Here is a 24,145-nt window from a genome sequence, read left to right on the forward strand (position 1 = left end):
TTTTATATATGCTATTGAAAAAGAAAGTTTGGTATTTAATCGCAATAGATGTAATTGCATTCTGTTGGATTCTGATATTTGAAAGGTTAAATTTGATTAAAAGAGAAATCGATTTTTAATTGAAAAAGCAAGTTATATTGTTGATATTGTTGAAAAGAATTAATTTTTGAGTATTATTTTTTTAATAAAAGTTTTTATTCCAAAAATGGAATTTTTGGGGTCAACTCTTCCATATAACCCAAATTTGGGGAAAAATGGAAGGGGAGACAAATTTGGAGAAGATTTTGGTTGGGAATGAAAATTGGAGGATTTGGGAGCTGGAGATTGGGGCTCTCCTTCAGCCATTCCAGGATTGCGTTTTAAGGTAGGATTCTGAACTTGTTATTGAAAATCAATGTGATTGTCCATTTTAAATTGGCTGGAAATTTTGGTTTTGAGATTTTGGTTTTGAGATGTTGGTTAAATCCTCTTTGTTTTTGGGTGTTTGAAACCCTTGGACGTTTGAAAAGAATGAGAAAACCCAGCATGAAAACGTGATAACAATCTCAATATGTTTAAACCGGATGTATAGTAAATCAAAATTTCAGTATGAATCTTTGTGTTGGGCGTTTGTGTTTATTGATATCGAGCTGTGCATTTTATATTTCAAATCTATTATCAAAAACCCGAGCCGGGAAAGTTGTTTTTAACTGGGTTTTGGGGTTCCTATCGATTTAACTCCAACTGGGCGTATCATTGTTTTTTTTATTGTTTAAACCGTTGGATTGGGGTCGGAGGCGGTGAGCAGAGCTCCACCCACTCCTCCCCCCTTTCCCCCACTCGTACCCCCCCCTGGTTTTCTTTAAACCCTCGCTGGTGCTTTAGTCCCGGGCCGCGGCACACTGCGGTGGCCGCAGGGCGCCGCCGCCGCCTGGCCGTGTTGAGTGGCACCGCCGCGAGCGCCGCCGCCCTCTCCCTCAGCTAGGGTTAGGGCACGGCCGCCGTGTTTTCACTGTGTTGAACGCGTTTTTCTTTAAAAACAAGAACATAGTTTTGTTAAATGCGTTTTGTATAACGTAGATTATTAAATCGTGTTTTTTTATTAATGTATTTTGTTGGTATTCAAAAAAAAGCATATGGCTTAATATCATGTTAATGAATATTAGTTTAATGATTAGGTTTCCAATCTTTGATTAATGATTATTATATATAAGATTAATGGAAATTAAGTTGTGTATTTATACTCATCGATATTAATTCGAAATTTGTGCAAATACACTAATCATTAGTGAGATATATTTTATTGATAGAGATTAATAATTATATATTAACTAATAATTAACTGGGTTATTGTGCACTATTAGTCGTTAATTGTGTATATTTTATTTATCGTGGAATAATAAATATACTCTTTAATTAACAGTTCATTTTGGATTCTGCTATACGTGCGTAGGGAATTAAGATTTGGATTTTGGAAATGATTATCTCCATTTAGATTCTCTTTCTGCATTTATATATTTCCGTAATCCGTAAAATACATCTGGGCTTGAGAAATAATACGAAACTGTAGAGGTTGGTTTTAGCCCAGTATGTTAATGATGTTCTATTGGAGATTAAATACCTTGTTTAATTGATTAATGGTTGTTTGAGTTTAATTAGTATGAATTTGGTTTAAAAAAAAAAAAAACTCATTATGGCTTAATTTGCCTGTTCGATGCTTTGAACCTTAGGAGTTAGAAAACCAAGAACAACTTATCCCTTGATGAGGTAGATAACTGTAATCTGTTTTAGATCATGTAGAAAACTTGATCGATTTAAATGTTTAAATCATTTTGAGGAAATACTGTCTTTTCTATTTATTGTCTTGCGAGTTTAATTACTGTATTCGCTTTAATTATGAAATGGCATGTTTTGCTTTGTTTAAAAGGACCCTGTCATATGGATGATTTGGTGTTCCTGTGTCAGTCCTCGATTCCGAGTTAACGATTGTATTGTGATGTTGTCATAGTTGGTCGTATTCCTTGAGTGAGTCGAATAATGATTCGTGGATAACCTTAGTTGTCAGGTCTCTAGTTAGAGTACCGTCAGCAAGTGATTACCCTTGAGTCGTGTTTGACCAGATGATTGTTTCTCTCTTCTTGAACTCCGTTCATCTAACCATGTGTATTCCTTGGTTTTGAGTTCGTTGAGTATAGTCTAGTGTCGTATGGGAAAGTGGCTTTCGATTGGGGGCCGCGCCCAAAGTGGCTGCTGGGTAACCCGTCGAAAGTGAGTCTAATAAGTGATAACCTAAGTAGATTAGAAAATAATTTATAAATAAGATAATGTGCCTCACACATGGGACGAGTGCTAGCATAGACTCGACATGCTGTGAGAAGGCCTGAAATGGCAAACCACCTTCCTTGTCTTCACGAGAGGATGTGTGGGTCCACATGAGGCTTGGATGGGCCGGAAGTTCGGATTAGGTTGCCAGGGTTACCATTGTATGGGCCGGGACCTATGAAGACTTGCCATGGTATCCATACCAGGTTGTGTGATGACACTTATCCCTACGTTCGCTAGTGTGTTGTCGTTTTGTCCTGTTTTGAGTACCTTTGTGAGTCGTCCTTTGTCACTGCCCTTGTGAGTGTCGGTTTCATGTTAGACCTTGGGTGGTGATGGCTCAGTTTTATGGATGCTCTTCTGGACTTTTGTTTTAGCTTTGATTATGTTCAGCTGGATCCTGTTCTTTTTAAGGATCGTTTATGTATTAATTGACCGATGCGGTCGTCTGTATATTGTATGTATCGCCTTGATGGCTGGATTGTATGGTGTAACCTCTTGCACTCTTAACTTTATTATTTATCAGAGGGGGTCTTGCAGTTGAGCAGACCCGGAGATGTAGCCCTTTAGGGGTGAACTCCGAGATCATTATGGTGTTATGTGATGCATTCTCTTATGTCTCTTTATTCAGCTTTATCATGTATGATTAATTTATGTTGAATGGTTAAGTGGATAATTGGAATTAACTTTAAATGCTTATATTCAATTCTATCTTGAATGCCATGTTGTTCGAATGCTTAATTGGTTGGGATGTGATTTATCGTAAATGTATGTGTGTAATCGTCCTTTAAATGCATTAAGTTGGAATATGGAAAGAATGTAACTTAGAGTAATGAATTATACTCAGTTGTTGATAAGGAATTTAAATATGCTTGGAAAGATCTCTTGTGTTATGATGAAATCCTAATGTATTAGATTGTTAGATGTACGGTTTGTAATTTGAAATGAAAAGCTTGAATGAATATTTTGAATGGATCTTAATGGATGAATCTTTGTTGTGATTATATTTCTGTCCTTCGAAAGAAACTATCCTGATTATGAATTATCTCGTTATTAAGATATTCAGCGTAATGGATTAATTGTGTGAGTTAAATGAATTGTGAAATTTAAGTAATCTCGTTGGGAAACTCTCTAGGTGTTAGTTGAAGTCTTCCGCTATGCAATCTGAATCTTTGGTATCTTGTTGCATCTTATGTGTTGTAACTTTAAAAAAAAAATTTGCACTCTATTCTTGTAATTTTGGCTTTTCCCTTCGGGGTTTCCTGGCGGGGCATTACATTTATCATCAGGAAGAAACCAATCAAAACTTTGTAACAACCTTGCAAGAGTTATATGCACTAGGCATGTTGCCAAAGAGGAACCGGGACATCCCCTCCTTCCTACCCCGAAAGGAAACATCTCAAATTCATTCCCTAAACTTTGTATGCTCTCTCTTTCTATATTTTTTTCCAAGAAACGCTCCAGTATAAATTCTAGTGGTTGATTCCAAATTCTTGGGTCTCGATGAATTGCCCATGCATTTACAATTAGTATTGTTCCTACTAGAATATGGAAGCCTCCAATTGTGCACGCTTTAATAGATTCATGTGGTACAAGTAAAGGCCCGGGTGGGAAAAGACGCAATGTTTCCTTGACTATTGCTTGCAAGTATTTTAGTTTTGGCATATCTGACTCTTCTGCTAATCTACTTTTTCCAATTTTGGAATCAAGCTCCTCTTGGGCCATCTTCATTATGGTGGGATGCAATATTAATAGTGATAATGCCCATTCTAAGGCAAGTGAAAAAGTATCTGAGCCTGCACTAAATATATTCTAAAAGAAAAAAATAAATTAGTAGCATAAAAATAACAAGTACAAGAAAAATCTATCCTAATGATGGATTCATAGAATTTCATCCTAATCATTGACAACAGAAAATCTACATGATCTAATCTAGAAGAAAACATATTGCTCATTATGAATTGTGGAAATTTCATGAATTTAAAGTCCACTACACTACTCAATTCTTTAACAAATATAGATTCCATAATTATTATACATGATATGAAAATGATTGTTTGTATTTAACTAGAACACATGAATAAATCACACCGAATAAATCTGGGTATACACACACATACATGGAAAAGAGCTTACCACAGCAGTGGCTTTGATGAAGGTATCTTTGTCAGGGATCGCTATTATACATGATATGAAAATGATTGTTTGTATTTAACTAGAACACATGAATAAATCACACTAAATAAATCTGGGTATATACACACATACATGGAAAAGAGCTTACCATAGCAGTGGCTTTGATGAAGGTATCTTTGTCAGGGATCGCTTCACTATTCTCCTCAGCCTGCAAGATGAGCACATCTATGAAGTCCATCTCTTCCTTCTCTTCTGGAGGATTTTCTTGGTGCTTCTCCACTATTTTCTGCATGTAAGGATTGATTTTCCCCTGCACTTTCTTCATTGCCCTCTCATACCCTTGCAAATCAAGCCATTTCAACCAGGGAATATAATCCCCAGTATTGACAATCCCATGGAGCATAAAAGACTCTTCAACCAGATGTGCAATTTCTGCATATGATACCCCCTCTTGCTCTCCAAAATACCGATCACCCATTATCATGCTCATCAGAACATTCAAAGTCATCTGGGACAAAACACTTCTCATATTAACTGTGGTTTTCATCTGAGCATGTTGAAACAGAATATCCAGAGTTTTACAAATCTGCCTCATTCTCTTGGGTCGGTATGTTTGGATCTGTTTGCAGAAAGAAGCTCAAGAGCACAAATTTTTCTAACATTTCTCCAGTAGGAGCCATAAGGAGCCCACCCCACAAGCATATAATTGTAACCCAGATGCTTTCCCTAAGTAAGACGAGGCCTAGAAGCAAAAGATAAATCATTTACTGTAAAACATTCTTTGGCTAGCTCTGATGAACTGATAATCAAAACTGGGCGGCTACCAAATTTGAGGTGCATAATGGGTCCATAAACTTTTGAGAGTGAATCAAGAATTCTATGAAAGGGCTTTTCTTTGTCTATCAGGAGATGAAAATGGCCTACTATGGGCAACGCTCTGGGTCCTGGGGGGAGTCTACGCCTATCACTTCTATCTTTTTTCAGCCAAACTACTATTATTGCACAGAGAAAAACTGTGGCAAACCCAACTGTAAAATTATAATGCATACTGGATAATATATACAGGAGTTTTGAATTCATCATCCTCTTGTTCTCCATGTTTGTTTTGATTTAATGATCAGCTGTGTAGGTAAATAGAGAAACCCTAAGCGACTGTTTCTAGTACGAATACGCAATCATTGTAAGGCCTGTTACGTAACCATGATGAATACAGGCATTTAATTTAATCAGAGGGGGTAAGAAATCAAGTCAAACAAATTTGATAGGGATATAAAGATACCGTGAACAAATGTTTTTAATGGTGATACCCAATAATTGATAAATCTCCAGCACAATTTTTCTTCAAGATCTAGAAAGTTGTTAAATCAATAATTGTAAATAATCAACTCAGTCCAAAAAAAATTCAATGTAATCAAAGACGTGCTCCACAAAATCTCTTATTAGAATTTCTTCAACAATATCCTTAGTGTCTCATGTGCTTACCAACTCGATTGAAAGCATGTATCACTGACATTTACACCCATGTTTATTTAGTGTTATTTTTATAATATAGTGGTAAGTAATTTTAATAAATAAAATATTTGTCAAAAATATCATATTTGTTCATTATTCAATTGAAAAAAATAATATATGATTATATCATTTCTTATTATGTTGTTATATTTCTTCTAAACTCTTGACCAAAAAAAAATTCTATTAAGGCTACATTTTTTTATTATATTATCATATTTGTTCTTATCCTTGAAAAAAAAAAAGATTTTATGTAAAAACACTCTCCATCCCCCATATTTAATAATATTATTTATATAATATATATTTAAAACAATGTAGAAATGTATATTTATTTATATATATATATTTATTAAGAATATTAACACACTAATCTTGTAATAAAAATAATATAAAATTAAGGGTTGGGGGCCTAGCTTGATTGGCAAGAGCTTCTAGTGGTGAACCATGAGGTCATGAGGTCTAGTCTCCCCCCATCCAACATGGTACTAGATGATGTGTCGTACCAGTGTCATCAATAAATAAACAATATTTTTTTGTTTTTCATGCATTTAAGTATCACAAACATGTCAAAATAAATGCTTCTCATTTTAGTATTTTAACATTCCATGTATTATACCATTTACTATTATCATCTTGAATTAGCTAAGCACATACTGTTTGATTAATTGGTATGTACTTGCATTTAATATATTTTAATTATATTCATTAAGATCAAGATAATATAAGGAAATATCAATTATATTCAAAAGGCATGAACATTTACATTGTTGTACTTAAAAAAATTAGATTTGCACAATTATCTTAGAAATATTTTCATGGTTGAAATTTTCTATATCTAATCATCCTTATGTATTAATAGGAAAACAAATATTACCTACCTAGTTTACTTTTATCTAGTGCCTAGTAGAGCTATTCACATTATTTTAATTTCACTTACATAGGCATCTTAATGTTTGTCTCATCTCATGTGAACTCTACAAGTATTCATACACTTATCCTAAGAGTCCTACACATGTTTCATATTTGGAGGAGTAGTTCGACTTTCAATCCTACCTTCTCGCTTCCTTAACCTTGCGTCTATATGCAAATCTCTTTCATAATTTTTTCATGTTTTGTATGATAATATTTGTTTATCTTGCATTTTCATTTGTGAAATTGATCTTGATTTCTCTAACACCATGATCATAAAGTCATTTTTTAACAAGAGTTGACTTAGAGATCTTGTATCTTAGTTATTTACAAGCCTTCTAAAGGTTTTTTTAAATACCAAAAATCCACATCACAAAGTGAAGAAAAACTCGATGATATAAGAAGTGAGAGCACAAAGTCTACTAGACCATTTCTACAAGAGAGAAAATCCATAATTATGTAAATGACCTAGACTAATGAATTCAATCCCTTGTAGAGTTTGTTAACTATATAGACCCCATGGAAATTTAGAAAGAAAGATATGTTATTTCTAGGATCCATAAAATTAGATTTTAGCATCTCTAACATATTTATGTGTCGTTGTCAATTTTAGAGCTAAATATCTTTTTCCACTCATTCACATTCTACAATGGATATTTAATAATCACTATTTTTTATATTTATACCCAGTATATCATTTATTAAATTAGTTTAATTTATGCTTTTTCATTTGTATCTATTCTCAATTAATTTTTTGATTAGAAAAAGTGGGATAGGCCCATACTATTACATAACCACCCACCTATTACATAATGAAGAACTCACAACCAGTGAGACCACCAAAATCACATCACCAAAAAAGGACAAGCCCTTTTTTGAAAGGAAGCTTAAACAAAGTAGCAACCAATAGGACAAAGGGACCTACCACAACAAAATTTACATACTTAGAATAGAGGGATTTAGGAGAGAACCCCAAACCATCTTCTTAACCCAAACCATTGCATTGAAGGAAACACGACCAAGGGAATGGAGAACTAACAATGGGTTTTGAAAGGCATCCCACAACCTTTTTTTGGAGGAAAACTTGTTGACAGTAGGACAAAAACAATGCAAGAAAAGTAAGAGTGGGGGTGAATCAGTTTTCACCCAATTCAACCATATCAACAACAACTTAAGATATAATTAAGAATAGTAGTAGAAAAGATAAACACCATATCAAAAACACACATAACACATGGATTTTTGACATGGAAAACCTGGTTAAGGGAAAAACCACAGTGTGAACCTAATCACAATAAGATGATACTCTACAGTAGTATGTGTAAATATTACAATGATGAATGCACATGCATTCAAGCACACTGCCTACAGCTCATTGCTCAAAATGACAAAGGGCTACAACCCTGGGAAGGCTCACTACCTTACAAAGATTAGACAACAATCTATATTAAATTACTAAAAGAATAACATCTCCAAATGACTTATTATAATTTTGATTAACCACATTGTCTACACAATAACTTTTCTCTTCTCTTCCATAATTTCAAATGATAGATTTGCTTGTTTTCACATACAATACTCCCTCATATCATAAACAACATTGCAGACACACAACTAACATGATTACAATGCTTATTTATACAAATCATCAACCATAACTCAAGGCCGGCTCAACACATAAAGCCTAATTACCAAATTATGTCACGCGATGAATAAATCCATAAATTGACTAATATAATGTCAGAAAAGACATAGAATGGACCCAAATTAAATCCTCAAACATGCAACACCACCAATTACTTCATCAAGATCATTCGCAATGCGTTACACCACCAAATATGTCGCATAACATGAAGACTACCACTGGACCAATAAAATCTTCAAAAACGTGCACCACGATTAACACAGACCACCAAAACGCATAGAAAATGATCAGAGCACATAAAAAATAATCATGAATTCTACCACAATCACTGCAAAAACTTGGATAATAAGAATCGTCATTATCACCATCACTAGAGCTCAAGAACACCAATTGGCAAATTGAAAGATATTCTTGTGAAGTTCTAAATCATGAACCATCTGATCATAGGACACACACGAACATCCCAAACACTCTCCAAGATTTGTAGCTTAATATATCATCATTCTAGAGCAACATGAATCAAAAACCACAACTCTGCAACACTGAACACTAAAAAACTAGTCCACATACCAGACCTCACAACTAGACCAAATCACCACATAGCATCATGAAACTCATATTGAATCAAATAGAGATAATTATCTCAAAACTCAATAAACCACATCAACACATCTACAATAGATCAACCAAACCAACTCTCTGAAACAAACCAATTCACTGCAACATAGGAATATGTTGACATCAATGATAACAAAATATCCAAACAACTCTAATATCCAACAATCTCTCCCTTTGGCATTGATGGAAACATATGAGTGTGAAAAACAATCAATTCAAGTAAAGAACTCAACAACCAACAATCTTCCCCTTTGACATCATCTCAAAAATATTTTAGGGTATTTCACATGCTCTTCTCCCCCTTTGACATCAATGCCAAAGAGACATACAAATAATTATTCTTTCATGCATCTCTCCCTATAAGAAGGATACTATCTCTCCCTTAGGAAAAATTCACAAATCTAAATAACTAAATCACACACTGGCTACTCCCCCAGAGCAACAACACCAACTCATCAATCCAGATAATAGGATAAGATAATGAAGTCCATTGGCTCGATGTGGCTCAATGCATCTAGTTCACAGTAGGAGGGGAAATCACCCCTAAATTCTCTCTCAGATATACAAATGTTTCTGCATGCAACATCTTATTAAACATATATGTAATATGTTCCTTTGTAGGTACATACTCCAATCTCACTTCCTTATGAGTGACTTTCTCTCTCAGAAAATGAAACTTGATTGATATATGCTTTGTCTTAGAATGCAATACTGGATTCTTAGAAATATTGATAGCACTAGAATTTCACAATATATAATAGTAGGCTCATTATAAACAACTCTAATATCCTTCACCATCTGCTTCATCCAAATAACCTGAGTATAGTTGCAAGTACCAACAATGAATTCAACTTCTGTAGTAGATAAAGAAATAGAATCTTGCTTCTTACTTGTCCAAGCAACTAGCTTCTTACGCAAAAAGAATGCTCCACCGGTAGTGCTCTTCCAGTCATCAACATTACCTACCCAATCAGAATTAGTATAAGCATTTAAATTGAAATATTCATCCTTCGGATACCATAGACTAAAATCAACCATTCCCTTCAAGTATCTGAATATTCTCTTAATAGAAGTAACATGACTTTCCTTCGGATCATCCTAAAATATTGGAACAAGGCATACAACATTCATAATGTCAGGTCTAGTTTGAGTCAAATAATGAAATACACCAATCATAGATCTATACAAGGTATAGTTAGCCTTTGAAGATTCATCCTCTTTTTTCATCTTACATCCAGTCACCATACAAGTTTCAACAGTTATGGAATCATCTAAACCAAATTCCTTCACATAATTAGGTTGAGATATGAAAATGCCTTTATTAGTCTATGTAATTTGTAATCCCAGAAAGAATTTCATCTCACCTATCATAGACATATCAAACTCATATTGAATCAACTAGAGATAAGTATCTTGAAACCCAATAAAATGCATGAACACATCTGCAATAGATCAACCAAACAACTCTCTGAAACAAACCAATTCACTGCAACATAGGAATATGTTGACATCAATGACAATAAAATATCCAAACAACTCTAATATCCAACAAAACTGTGCCACCCAAAAATAGTTAACCACCTCAATAGGTCCACATGTGGTAGTAACACTAGATGCACCCCTAGGGTTTTGAAAGGCCTCCCTAAAAACTTTGCTTGGTAACGAAACCTGCCAACAAGAAGGCATGAACCACCTCATTAGTTTCACAATTGACATTGACATAAGAAAAAAAAGGTCTATGGTCAGAACCCCACAAACTTTTACCACTTGCAAAATGTACATGGGACAAACATAAGCTTTCTTCATCATAAATATACACTAGAGATAGAGAGGAAACAAAGGTAGAAGCAAGAATCCATACAAAAGGAAGAAATCCTCGAGAGGAGTCCAACATCACCATGGAAGAAAGAAAGAAGGGGAAAAGCCCTCTCTGTTTAGGTGATCACAGGGTAACCAACCCTCAACCTATCACCACATCTAACCCACAACTAACAATGGAGAAGTAAATCCCAAGGAAATCTCCTTACCAATAGAAAGTTCTTGGGCCCCATGACCCCTCTGAACTCAGACAAAGAGAAAGAAGGCAAGCACTTCATACAATAAAGACTACCAGAAGAAACCCTCCCCCAAAATAGGGAGCACAAATGGTAGGGACGACACCACAAACCCCCCCAAAAAAGGCCACGATGCACTGGAGGTATGGACCTAGAAAATAATCCAAACCCCATCGATATGGGATTGAACGAAACCCAAATCAGTGGAAATAGACAGCATCACTGGGCTCCACATGGGCATAAAACCAAAACGTGAAGGGAGCAACAACCATTAGAAATTCCCAACAATGAGAAACACGAGGTCAGCTAAGTGACCACAAGACATCAAAGATGAGAGATGATCCACCAAGGAAAGCATAACAGGGGGGCAAGGCATGGAATGACACCACCCATCACAAAAGGAGAATGAGAAGACATCACATAGACACCATCCTTCTTTGAAGACAAGAGCCTGAGAAACTATCATCACAACCACTCGCGAGCACTAAAAGTAGGTGAGACAGCATCAACAACCCTGTAGTTGTAGCCAAGAAAATAATACAGGACTAGAAAGGAGATCTCCAATGCAACCCACATAGGGATTAAAGGCAAGGGGGAGAGAGCTGCATCTAACCATGAAATGAGAGCCACCCACCATAAGATCAATGGCTTGACCCAATAAAAAGGAGGGAACAATGCCAGTTCAAAAGAAAGGACCTAGAACAAGGCATGAAACCCTTGGGAGGCCACATAGGCACTATAAAGAATGAAACTTTTAGCCCAAACCAAACAAATTGAAAGGGCTGAAGAAAGAAGCTTAGGGAAGGCAACATTCCTTCCCCCATCCCCATTTTTATCCTCCTCACCGATTTCCTTTGCAACAACCCCTCCATCTCCTCCTCTCAAAATCCTAGCACATCCGCTCCCGCTCCTGTCCTCTATTATTGATTAATGTCGAAAGGGTTTTTATTCCTTTATTTAATGATATTAATTTGATTAAATTATTTATAATTATTACTATAAATTTTTTAATCATATAACATAGATGTTTTTAATGGAATATTGGAGGCTATAATGTATTAAATATAAATTTGCAGGTGGTGGTTGGACTAGGTTTGGATTATGAAGCAATAAATATATAATCCTAGTTCATGAAATAATAATATGAACCAAACTATTTAAAGTAAATTTTTTCAGCTCATCAAAAGCAAGTAATTCAAAGAAAAATAAATGAAGGAAACAAATAATATTTTATACATCCAACAAAAATGAGGAAAACACCAATGGAATCAAGTGACCAATAAGTGAGAGGAAATAATTTTTTACAAATTTTTTACTACAACTTTTCAAAAATTCAGAAACTCCTATGTCTGACCACCTTAACTTGGTCAAAACCTTATGAAATTTAATTTTTTTAATTTTTCCCTATAGTAGACGAAGCGCAGGATGTGATGCATGTTTCAGATTGAAAAAATGTTATACCGTTTGAAAGTTTTGAGTGTTTTTCAATTAGTCTATCAATCAGGACTATTGTCACAATTCAATTAGAAAATAAATAATAATTATTTATTAAATTCGAAATAAGACAAGCCTTACATTGTTGGAAAGCTGAGTACGTCCTTAAAAAACCCTTTTTGTTTTATCAATGTTGGCTACAAAAAAATTCATTAGCCACCACTGTAAAGTCTGGAAAATCAAGGAATACTGAAAACCATGTTTTTTCAGTTGACTTTCTAGGCTTTTCACTTCCAATCCAAGTCCCAAAGCATTCTCAAGCCAAAATTTGAAATTTGAAATTTGTACAACAGAAATATCCGATTTTAATAAGTAAATTCACTAACTAAATTCACACATAAATAATCTATTGTTTATTAATATATTAAAATTTAATATTTTAATATATTAATTTATAAATAAATTAGTATATGATATTAGGGAGAGGGAGAGAGAGAGAGAGAGAGAGAGAGAGAGAGAGAGAGAGAGAGAGAGAGAGAGAGAGAGAGAGAGAGAGAGAGAGAGAGAGAGAGGCAAGGAGGGAGGGAGAGGGGGGAGGGGGAAGGGAGAGATAGATAAAGATATTAGGGGAGAGGGAGAGAGAGAGAGAGGGGGGGGGGCTTGTCACTTCCAATATCCAATTTTAACAAGTAAATTCACTAACTAAATTTGCACACAATTAATCTATTGTTTATTAATATATTAAAATATAATATTTTAATATATTAATTTATAAATAAATTAGTATATGATATTAGGGAGAGAGAGAGAGATTAGGGGAGAGGGAGAGAGAGAGAGAGAGAGGCAAGGAGGGAGGGAGAGGGGGGAGGGGGAAGGGAGAGAGAGAAAGGGGGAAGGGAGAGATAGATAAAGAGATTAGGGGAGAGGGAGAGAGAGAGAGGGGGCGGCTTGTCACTTCCAATATCCGATTTTAATAAGTAAATTCACTAACTAAATTCGCACATAATTAATCTATTGTTTATTAATATATTAAAATATAATATATTAATTTATAAATAAATTAGTATATGATATTAGGGAGAGGGAGAGGGAGAGAGAGAGAGAGAGAGAGAGAGAGAGGGGAGGGAGAAGGGGGAGAGAGAGAGAGGTAGGGAGGGAGAGAGAGGGGGAAGGGGGAAGGGAGAGAGAGATAAAGAGATTAGGGGAGATATATATATATATATATATATATATATATATAGAGAGAGAGAGAGAGAGAGATGGGGAGGGTGAAGGGAGAGAGATATGAGGAGAGGGAATAGAGAGAGATAGAGATATTAAGGGAGAGGGAGAGAGAGATTATGGGTCCTATGATGTCCTAAGGGGTCATATTGTGTCCTACAACCCCTTAGGACACCATATAACCCCTTAAGACACAAAATTGTGTTGTTATGAGTCATATTGTATTCTAAGGGGTCATAATGTGTCATATGACCTCTTTAAGACACCACATGACCCCTTAGGACACAATATGACCCTTTACAACTCTATACGGTGTCGTTATAGGTCATATGACCCCTTAAGACACCATATGGTGTCTTTAGGCATCATATGGTGTCTTAAGGGGTCATATTGTGTCCTGTGACCCCTTAGGACACCATATGACCCCTTTAGACACCATATTGGGTCGTTATGGGTCCTATGGTGTCCAAAGGGTTCATATTGTGTCCTACGACCCCTTAGAACACCATATGACCCCTTAAGACACCAAATTGTGTCATTATGGGTCATATTATGTCCTAAGGGGTCATGGGACACCATATGACCCCTAAGAACAACATTCGACCCCTTATGACACCATATTGGGTCGTTATGAGTCCGATGGTGTCCTAAGGAGTCATATTGTGTCCTCTGAACCCTTAGGACACCATATGACCCCTTAAGACACCAGATTGTGTCGTTGGGGATCATATGGTGTCCTAATGGCTTATGGGACACCATATGACCCCTAAGGACAACATACAACCCCTAAGGACAACACACGACCCCTTATAACACCATATTGGGTTGTTATAGGTCCTATGGTGTCCTAAGGGGTCTATTGTGTCCTACAACCCCTTAGGACACCATATGACCCCTTAAGACACAATATTGGGTTATTATGGGTCCTATGGTGTCCTAAGGGATCATATTGTGTCCTATAACCCCTTAGGACACCATATGACCCCTTAAGACACCGAATTGTGTTTTTATGAGTCATATAGTGTCCAAAGGGGTCATGGGACACCATATCACCCCTAAGGATAACATACAACCCCTTATGACACCATATTGGGTCGTTATGTGTCATATGGTGTCCATAGGGGTCATATTGTGTCCTACAACCCGTTAGGACACCATATGACCCCTTAAGACACCAAATTGTGTTGTCATCGGTCATATTGTGTCGTAAGGGGTCATGGGACATCATACGAACACTAAGGTTAACATATGACCCCTTATGACACCATATTGGGTTTTTATAGTTCCTATGGTGTCCTAAGGGGTCATATTGTGTCCTATGACCCCTTAGGACACCATATGACCCCTTAAGACACCATATTGGGTTGTTATAGGTCACATAGTGTCCTAAGGGGTCATATTCTATCCTACAACCCCTTAGGAAACCATATGATACCTTAAGATAGAAAATTATGTCGGTATGGGTCATATGGTGTCCTAAAGGGTCACGGGACACACCATATGACCCTTAAGGACAACATACGACCCCTTATGACACCATATTGGGTCGTTATGAGTGATATGGTGTCCATAGGGGTCATATTGTGTCCTATGACCCCTTAGGACACCATATGACCCCTTAAGACACCAAATTGTGTCATTATGGATCATATTGTGTCCTAAGGGATCATAGGACACCATATGATAGCTAAGGTCAACATACAACCCCTTAGGACACCATATTGGGTTGTTATGGGTCCTATGGTGTCCTAAGGGGTCATATTGTGCCCTACGACCCTTTAGGACACCATATGACCCTTTAGGACACCATATGCCCCTTAGGACACCATATGACCGGTTAAGACACACAATTGTGTTGTTATGAGTCATATGGTGTCCTAAGGGGCCATGGGACACCGTATGACCCCTAAGGAAAACATACGAGCCCTTATGACACCATATTGGGTCGTTATGAGTCATATGGTGTCCATAGGGGTTATATTGTGTCCTACGACCCCTTAGGACACCATATGACCCCTTAAGACACCAAATTCTATCGTTATGGGTTATATTGTGTCCTAAGGGGTCATGGGACACCATATGACCCCTAAGGTCAACATACGACCCCTTATGACACTATATTGGGTCGTTATGGGTCCTATGGTGTCCTAAGGGATCATATTGTGTCCTATGTCCCCTTGGGATACCATATGACCCCTTAAGACACCGTATTGGGTTGTTATGGGTCATATGGTGTTCTAAGGGGTCATATTGTGTCCTACGACCCCTTGGGACACCATATGACCCCTTAAGACAACAAATTGTGTCGTTATGGGTCATATGGTGTCCTAAGGGTCATGGGACACCATCTTACCCCTAAGGACAACATACGAGCCCTTATGACACTATATTGGGTTGTTATGAGTCATATGGTGTCTATAGGGGTCATATTGTGTCCTACAACCCCTTATGACACCATATGACCCCTTTAGACACCAAAATCTCTCGTTATGGGTCATATTGTGTCCTAAGGGGTCATTGGATAACAATGACTCTTAAGGACAACATACAACCACTTATGACACCATATTGGGTCATTATGAGTCATATGGTGTCCTAAGGGGTCATATTGTGTCCTACACCCCCTTAGGACACCATATGACCCCTTAAGATACCAAATTGTGTCGTTATGGGTCATATGGTATCCTAAGGGGTCATGGGACACCATATGACCCCTAAGGACAACATATGTGCCCTTATAACACCATATTTGGTTGTTATGAGTCATATGGTGTCCTAAGGGGTCATATTGTGTCCTACGACCCCTTAAGACACTATATCACCACTTAAGACACCAAATTGTGTTGTTATGGTTAATATTGTGTCCTAAGGGGTCATGTGACACTATATGACCCTTGGGGACAACATATGACCCCTTATGACACCATATTGGGTCGTTATAAGTCATATGGTGTCCATAGGGGTCATATTTTGTCCTACAACCCCTTAGGGCATCATATGACCCCTTAAGACACCATATTGGGTCGTTATGGGTCCTATGGTGAGCTAAGGGGTTATATTGTGTCCTAGCTAATTAGAAAGAATGACATACTTGCATTTGAAGACCATGAGAGATACAAAATCATTCTAATGTATTTACACCTTATTATAGCTACAAATGTCAAGTTGTTGAAGCATCAAGCAAATTCGAAGACCAAAGAGCTATGGACAGTGACTACTATTGATCATGAAGCAATACTGGATACTCTTAAGCAAAGAGATGACCCTTCAGGTATACTTGAGTAATAGGTCTTTAATGGTGCCTTATTTTTTTTATCATGCATTTAATTTCAAACAATGATCATTAAACCTTAATGATCAATTTTTTTATGTGTATATTAAGGATGTGTTCAAAATGCATGTCTATTGATTAACATTTTTTTTGGCAACACAATTTTTGCATGCACATAGCGGGTACACTCGATATAATTGGAAGGGACTTATTTTTGTAACACAACTTATTATCATGCATTTGATGAGCTTTACAATTTTTGTTATTAGACAACACTATTTTACAATTTTTGATGATATAATTATCGCAAAACCTTTATGCTCATGCAGGTCTTTTTTGATGATATACAATAGTATCACATTATGATTTTTGCGTCAACATAGTGGGTTCTCTTGATATAATTTGAAGGGATGTATTTTTATGATATATAATCCCACCTTTTCATTTATTATCATGCATTTCACTTGAAGTGTTTATCATAAAGCCTTTATGTTCATCCATGCATTTTATGTGTAGACTAACAATTCTTATAAATACAGGTTCATGCTAGATCATTCATCGTTGACTAGTTTACTCTTGGTGATGGTACATATTCCTTTGTGCATTAATGAGATTAAATTTTGTGCATAAACACTAAGTCAAGTGAATTTATTTCTATTTAGAAATGACCATATCTACCATCGTCTTTAACCATGCATAGAAATGCAGTGAGAAGGGCTTTAGTCAACATGTGTCTTTCTTCAAAGTTATGCTTGTATACTTTGCAGAGAAACTAGTAAGTTTCGTAATTATACAATCTTGTACATCTTAAAAATGTTTCAAATGATCTATTTATAATTTAATAAAATAATCTGTATTAAGTGTTATAATTTATTTCTTGTAGCACATTCATTCCACATAAAAAGGTTGCTTATTTTGGTCTTCATTTATATGCAGGCATTTCTTTAGGTAAGCTTTTCTCTTAGGACATGAGGATGTCTGATGCAGATGAAGTGGGATGTTGTATTTGTATATGGATGTGAATTAATGTAACTTTATTATGATGATATACAATGTCCATGAGCAAATTGGTTTAGTTATATTGATGATATACAATGTAGCTATACATGAGTACATTGGTGTAGTTGTATTGATAATGAAAAAAAATCATGTTTGCATATCCCTTCATGGATGTCACATGCAAGTGTAATGGTAATTATATGTATACAATACATGGAAATATTGATGATCATTATGTGTCTATAGTGCAATGCTTGTGTATCTATATTTTTCATTGAATGAGATTGACGATTTTTTTGCCAACTTTGCCAAAAATGCTGCCCTAATAAAACCAAAGGGAAAATTAAAAAACCGAGATAGGATTTTGTAGGGACCCCTCTCGTGGCCCCATAGATTCAAATAGATAGTTTGCAGGTGCCACAGATTTCGAGTTAGGGCCCATCAAAATTTGACAATTTTTAACACTTACAGTGCTCAAGGGACGACGTCAGTAGGGTATGACCCCGAGCATTCGACCGAGTCAGGGAGAAAAATAGGAGCATGCATACGGTAATAATGCCTAACTAGACATGTCAGAGCCAATGGTTCGTTATCATGACGAGCACAATGAGAAATTGACCACATGACAACATTCGATTGAATGAGACTGATGAATTTTTTTCCAACCGATAAAATGTTGCCCTAATAAAACCGTAGGGAAAATTGAAAAACCAAGATAGGCTTTTGTAGGAACCCCTCTCATGGATCATAGGTTCAAATGGATCATTTGTGGGTGCCACGGATTCTGAGTTAGGGCCCGTCAAAGTTTGACAATTTTTAGCACTTAGGGTGCTCAAGGGATAATGCCGATAGAGTATGACCCTGAGCATTCAACCGAGTGGGGGGAGAAAAATAGGAGAATGCATAGGGTAATAGTGAATTGTATTTTATTGTTCATTAAATGAATTGTATTGTATTGTTCATTAAATGAATTTTATTGTTCATTATACAAACAACACTTACGATGAAATGAAATGAATTGTATTGTTCATTAAATAACCATTATTAACCATTGTTAATTATTGGAATGAAGATTAAATATTTCCATGATAACACCATGCGCAGATGAGCAATAATTTATATGATCAAATATCAACTTTTGTATATATGAAAATGTCAAATGATTACAAGTGTATGTTCATATACAAATATGGCATAAACACCAACTCAAACAAAATGTATGTATATATACGTGAATGTATGTCCACATACAAAATATACATTCCAACTAGACATGTAAGCATCCCAAAACTATCTATAACATCCTAAGTTGTTGATGGGTCATCAAAATCAATCATCTTCGCTGCATTTCTCGGTTGTGAAGGATCCCGCACAAGAAAAATCAAACCACGATTAAGATTAGTTATATTATATAACTCACTTTCGAAAAGTTAAGATAAAAATGAACTATAATTGAACTATTCTTGTTTACTCATCTCCATGTTTTCTCTTCAGCTTTGCAAGACTCTTGATGTATTTCTAGGGTAGAGGAGGTATGTTTTCAATATTTTTATACACAACCTACATATGTTCACAAACATGACATTGATACAAGTTAGCATATAATTGTCACTGATAATAACAAATTATATCTACTAAACAAAAAATAAAATAAACACACTTGTACTCGAGGCATCTCTTCTTCTTCTTCATCTTCAGGTATATTGGGTGTAGTCAACAAGGACATGAAGACAAGAATTCTCTATGCATATACACAACAAGTATATGAAACTATCAATCTAATATGTCTAGAGGTATATAATCACTATACGTTATTTAAATTATTCATTCAATCATATTTGCATTCAATTACCTTTTCCTTGTCTCCAACTGCACTACCAGATCCTAAATCACACAACCCTGCACTCATGTTGCTTGTGCCCTACAAGAATAAAATAAGATACTACATAATATAATTAATACCAATATAAATGACGAGCATGTATGTACAATAAAATACAAACGACTAGGTGCAATAATATATGTATCGTCAAGTTAACAAGGCCAAATGAAATGGCCATCAAGGTGCCCTTCTGGATTTGTGTCAACTCCTCCTCGGTCATCAACTATTAAATAGACCATGTAAATAAAAATTAGTACTTAATATTATCTAGATTATAAATGTTCATTTAAAATATAGAATGAACTATGAAAATACAAATCTTACCACTACATCATCAATGTATGATGAAGGTGCCTCCTTGCCTCTAGCATGCGAGGACTCCCCAGGGTATCCTCTAGTTTGTCTCATAACATCTGGTGCATTGTGCATCTCGTACACCTCATAATCTGCACCGTGCGCAAGAGGATCAACAGGTTGTTCAACTGGACCCAAGCATACGTGCCCACACATGACACAACTATGGGTCATGCAAATATGTGGAGCCGAGGAGGACATGTTGGCGCCACTAGATGCACCACTACCATCAAAAGTAGGCTGAGCTATTGACCCATCCTGAGAAACCAAAAGGCTACTCAAAGAGTGAATAGCCGATATGGTCTATGATGCTGCCTCACAAATGATATCTGGATGCTGCACTAGAGGTGGGGGATCTACAGGAGGAGGGGGGACATATGGGCCCTGGACTACTCTGACTACTCCAGGTCTATTTTGGGGCATACCTAAACCCACACCCTCGAAAGGTTGGATGTCAAAGTAGTTCACATGTTTTCCTAAAACAAACTCAGCATTCAATTTTTTTATGAAGTAGAAGGGGACATCAAGATTGTTGTTGGGTGGTTTAACTCAAGTAATAATATATTATTAGATAATAGGAGGTATCCATTCAATGCATCTTTGAAAAATATAGCTATTCTACATTATGAATAATCCAAGTAAGGTTTAAGGAGATGTTTTCTCTACAAATGATCATAAAATTCCACAACTTTTAGCCTTAAGGAGGATTCAAAACTATAGAGATTCTTTTTAGAAGATTAGAATCAAGATATTTTGATTAAATGATTTTATCCCACTTAAAATTTGATTTTGGGAAAAAGATTCCAAACTATGAATCCTTAAGATAGATTTTTAGCCTCCAAATTATGAATCCTTATCCATCCATTTTATTTTTAGTTGCATAGATTTATCCAAAGAATGAAGAGAATTTTTTCATATCGTCTATGTTTCCTTTTCTCAAGAATGTTTTGATCTTTTTCTCTATGTCAAGGAGGATTCCGTCATGAATAGTTAACATTGACATTATGTAGTTTGGAATTATAGATAAAACTAATTCAATCATTAGAATCCTTCTTGATAATGGGAGCCATATGCTTCTCTGTGAAGAAATTCTAAGTTTTTATTGAAGAGAAAATAAGTAACAAAAATAAGCTTTTCTTTTCACCAACAAATAAGAGAATTTCAATATATTTTTCATGGTAAAGAGTCTTGCTTGAATCCAAATAAAAATTATAATTCTATTGAAGTATTCTGAAAAAATATCTTTGATTTGAAGGGGTTTACTTTTTTCTTTCAGCTATACAAATATTACTGAGTACTATTTTTATAACTTTATCTTCTTCCATGATTTATTCATCAAAAAATAATGTATCATCAACAAACATGATATTAGTAACTACCATCTAAGAATTTGGAATACCCTTTCCTTTCCATTTTCATGGTTGTATTTTTAAATTATTGATCCATTTATCATAAGAATCCTCCAAACTCATGATGCAAGGGCTAATAAACATTGAAGTCTATTAATTTTCCTTGACTAATTATTCTATATTCATTTTTAAATCCTCATAGATTGTGCTCTCCATTAAATTTTTTGTGTTTTAAAAAAAAATTCAATATTTAATCATAAGAATCACTTTGTTATGGTTAATGTCAAACTCAATTTTCTATTTCAATCTTAAAAGATTTATAAAAATATTTTTAGCATCCACAAAGATCCAAAACTAAACTTTATATTATATATTTTGAAATAAACCTATATCGTGTTTTTCAAAAATACCCACATGATTTCTGAAAATTTCTATGATTTGGAACAAAATGAAAAAAAGTAATAAAGAGCATGCAAAATCATCAAAAATTTATCATCCAAAATCAAGAAGTCACAACCTCGAATAGGTCATGAATTGTGACAAAGCATGAGAAAATTGACCTATAGGAAAAATGCCTAATTTAATCATTCTCGTGAATTTATTTGTTATATGTACATACAACAAAACAATGCAACATGCACATGCATGTTGTGAGCACAAAGAAATAATGATGACTTCTATAGACACCCATGAACAACAAGGTTTCAAAATATAGAATACTTTCAAATTCTCATAAAGTATTTTAAACAAACATTCAAATAAACTTGTAACATTAATAGACTAATTAATTACAATTAATCTTAACTGTATCCTCTGTTACGATGACTACTATGAACCGTGAAGAATGTGAAAAGAAAATGACGAACAAAGAAGAACATTAATGTGTCAATTGCCCATTTAAAAGTACTCATAGGAATTTTAAATTCTTAATTGCTTAGAACTATGAATGTAATGGATAGATTATTGAGGAGGTAAAATAATAACGTATTATTTTTTAAATTAAAAGAAATATTATATTTGTGTCTTATAATAATACTCATATCTTATATATTATAGAATATTTAATGCTTATTTATTATACATTTTATTTGTTCAATTTACCAAAATTTATCATAATTAATTGTTGGAATGTGGTCATGTGAAATTTGATAAAGAAAAAATAATCTCCTTGATTAAAAGAGAGATTGATTTGTATAATTTATAAGCTTTACCGTACTCGACATGCGAGAGAGAAAATTTAAACATTCATAACATAAATTATCATAAATAAAATGAAGACAATAGAAAAATGTTGTATATTAGAATGTTAGGTTTGAAACAAAATACAATGTTTCTTAATTTTTTTTTTATTTATTTCATTTGAAATCAAATTTGAAGAATCTTTTGAGAGTGAGGTTTAAATCTCTATTTATAATCTCAATTATTTTCTTAATGTTTTATTTTATGGAAAGACATTATAAAATATAATCAATCATTTCATGTAAGACATGAAATTTGCTCTCAAAAGTTAATTTAAAATGAATGTGAAAACTTATTTATATGTCAATATTGAGAATCATCAAGTTATTGACTATGTTTGTCAAGATATAACTTAATATTATTTAAATGATCAACAAATACCTCAATAACAAAAACACATAAAGATAAAAAATATGATAACAGGTATTACTAATTTTAACTCTTCCAAGAGCTCTCCAGATAACCATAATGAATTGAGAAGGACCAATAACCATTTAGAATGATAAATGTAAATAATATAAATTACATGTCTATTATTTGTTATAATTTATTATGAACTTATGATAGATAAGTAAATATTTTTAAATATGATTAACATTTACAAACAATTATAAAATATATATTCTCCTTAACTATTAGATTAATTACATTATATAAAGCATTTAAAAAATCTATAAAATATAGAAAAAAAAATTAATGCATAATATAGATTTTTTTCTCTAAATTTAATCTGATTTTTGTTACAGAAGAAAATTGGTGATGAAAAACATAAATATTACAATTTATTAATTTACTACTTAAAAAATCCAAAAATAGTACAATCCACACACAAGAATCAGAAAAACATACTTACAGTATGAAAACATCATAACTAGTCTCTAAACTTTCCCTTCTTAATTCACAACCAGTCACTAAACTTTCCCTTCTTAAAATATACTTAAACACCATCCATTAAATATCTTTAATCTTTAAATGTTCTTTCACCTTCCTTCTTTTCACAATTCAATTAACGCTGCCTTTCTCTTTTCTTTTTTTCTCTTCTTTTTCTTCTGCCTCCTCATCAGTAGACTGCAGATATAGAGATGCCAACATTACATTCCTTATAAAAAAATACAAACTAAGTGAAATCAATTTATGATTGTTTAATTCCTTTATAAACCGATTGAAAAAACTGGGTAAATAGATTAAAGAGAAGTTACAGAGGTAGAAGAGCTGCTTACG

The 24,145-nt window shown here is 34.6% G+C and overlaps 1 protein-coding gene across 1 annotated transcript; it reads right to left on the reverse strand.

The window, feature by feature from the left end:
• Window positions 1–841: 841 nt before the first annotated feature.
• LOC131074436 (cytochrome P450 CYP82D47-like) lies at window positions 842–5,535 on the reverse strand. The gene is made up of 4 exons (XM_059217286.1): window positions 5,206–5,535; window positions 4,586–5,056; window positions 3,579–4,113; window positions 842–960 (listed from the first exon to the last, which is right to left on the reverse strand). The coding sequence occupies exons 1-4, from the start codon at window positions 5,533–5,535 to the stop codon at window positions 842–844; spliced, it is 1,455 nt and encodes a 484-aa protein (XP_059073269.1).
• Window positions 5,536–24,145: the final 18,610 nt, after the last annotated feature.

This window comes from Cryptomeria japonica, chromosome 3 (assembly GCF_030272615.1).
Source record: "Cryptomeria japonica chromosome 3, Sugi_1.0, whole genome shotgun sequence".
NCBI lineage: Eukaryota > Viridiplantae > Streptophyta > Pinopsida > Cupressales > Cupressaceae > Cryptomeria > Cryptomeria japonica.